The 1,602-nt window shown below is 53.7% G+C and overlaps 1 protein-coding gene across 1 annotated transcript in view; it reads right to left on the minus strand.

Moving 5' to 3' along the window:
• The window catches only part of LOC130587591 (agrin-like), a gene marked incomplete at both ends in the record, with an annotated part of 11,142 nt that extends 10,874 nt beyond the window's left edge, over nt 1-268 (minus strand). Inside the window, one exon of the mRNA XM_057388571.1 lies at nt 7-268. Coding sequence (XP_057244554.1) covers nt 7-268 — 262 coding nt within the window. The remainder of the gene's footprint in view (nt 1-6) is intronic.
• Nucleotides 269-1,602: the final 1,334 nt, after the last annotated feature.

Consider the following 1,602-nt stretch of genomic DNA (forward strand, 5'->3'; position numbering starts at 1 on the left):
CCTCACCTTCGACGCAGTGCTCCACCTCCTCCAGGTTGCGCAGCGTGATGCGCATCAGGCTGGAGTTGAGCATCAGCGCGTGCCGGTGCGCCGGCCAGAGCGCGCGCGGGGCGGGGTTGACGAAGAAGATGCGCGTGTCRCCCGTGGCCACCTGATTGTCACAGATCTGCGGGTCCCCGAAGCCACCGATCACCACCTTGTTGCCGCCGTCCTGCAGGATCTCGTGGCTCACGATGTCCTTGCCCTTCAGGTAGCGCCAGACGCGAACCTGCGGAGGGAGGGGATGAATCAGGGGGTTTGGCCGGTTCATGGGTTCGTGATTTCACTCTCTGGGCTCCCATTTTCCATTTCTGGGCTCCCATTTCTGTTCCTGGACTCCTGATTTCACTCTCTGGATTCCCATTTCTGTTCCTCGGCTCCTGATTTCACTCTCTGGGCTTCCGTTCCCATTTCTGGGCTCCTGTTTTGATTTCTGGGCTCCCATTTTCCCTCTCTGGGCTCCCATTTCCGTTCCTGGGCTCATGATTTCACTCTCTGGGCTCCCATTTTCCATTTCTGGGCTCCCATTTTCCTTCCTGGGCTCCTGATTTCACTCTCTGGGCTCCCATTTTCCTTCCTGGGTTCCTGTTCCCATTTCTGGGCTCCCATTCCCGTTCCTGGGCTCGTGATTTCACTCTCTGGGCTTCTGTTCTCATTTCTGGGCTCTCAATTTCCTCCCGGTGCTTCCATTTTCCCTTTTTGGGCTCCCATTCCCATTTCTGGGCTCCAATTCCCATTCCTGGGCTCCTGGTTTCACTCTCCGGGCTCCCATTCCCATTTATGGGCTCTCAATTTCCCTTTTTGGGCTCCCATTCCCCTCCCTGGGATCCCATTTTCCTTCCTGGGCTCCTGATTTCACTCTCTGGGCTTCTGTTTCCATTTTTGAGCTCTCAATTTCCCTTTTTGGGCTCCCATTCCCCTTCCTGGGCTCCTGTTTTCATTTCTGGGTTCCCATTCCTGTTCCTGGGCTCTCAATTTCCCTTTTTAGGCTCCCATTCCCCTCGCTCGGTACCTGTTTTCCTTCCTGGGCTCCCATTTTCCTTCCTGGGCTCCTGATTTCACTCTCTGGGCTCCCATTTTTCCATTTTGGGTTCCCATTTCCTTCCTGGGTTCCTGTTTTGCTTCCTGGGCTCCTATTCTCATTTCTGAGCTCTCATTTTCCCTTTCTGGGCTCCCATTTCCCTCTCTGGACTTCCGTTCCCCTCTCTGGGCTCCCATTCTCGTTCCTGGGCTCCTGTTTGCCCTCCCTGGGCTATCATTCCCCTTCCCGGGTTCCTGATTTAATTCTGGAGAATGAAAAATTCCCAGATTTTATCCCACTAAAGAAGGATCCATTCCCAGATTTTTTTTTGTATCCCTGGCTCCAGAATTCCAGCTCAGCGAACACAACCCTGTGTGATCTGTGATCAATCCTGGAGGTTTTCTGCAGCCCTGACACCAGAATTTCAGCTCAGTTAGCACAAACCCCATGATCTGTGATCAGTCCCGGAGTTTTCTGCACCCCTGGCTCCAGAATTCCAGCTCAGGAAATGCAAACCCTGTGATCTGTGATAAATCCTGGGG

The sequence above is a fragment of the Malurus melanocephalus genome, unplaced genomic scaffold (genome assembly GCF_030028575.1).
Source record: "Malurus melanocephalus ecotype Western Australia unplaced genomic scaffold, MMel_1.1 scaffold_2119, whole genome shotgun sequence".
NCBI lineage: Eukaryota > Metazoa > Chordata > Aves > Passeriformes > Maluridae > Malurus > Malurus melanocephalus.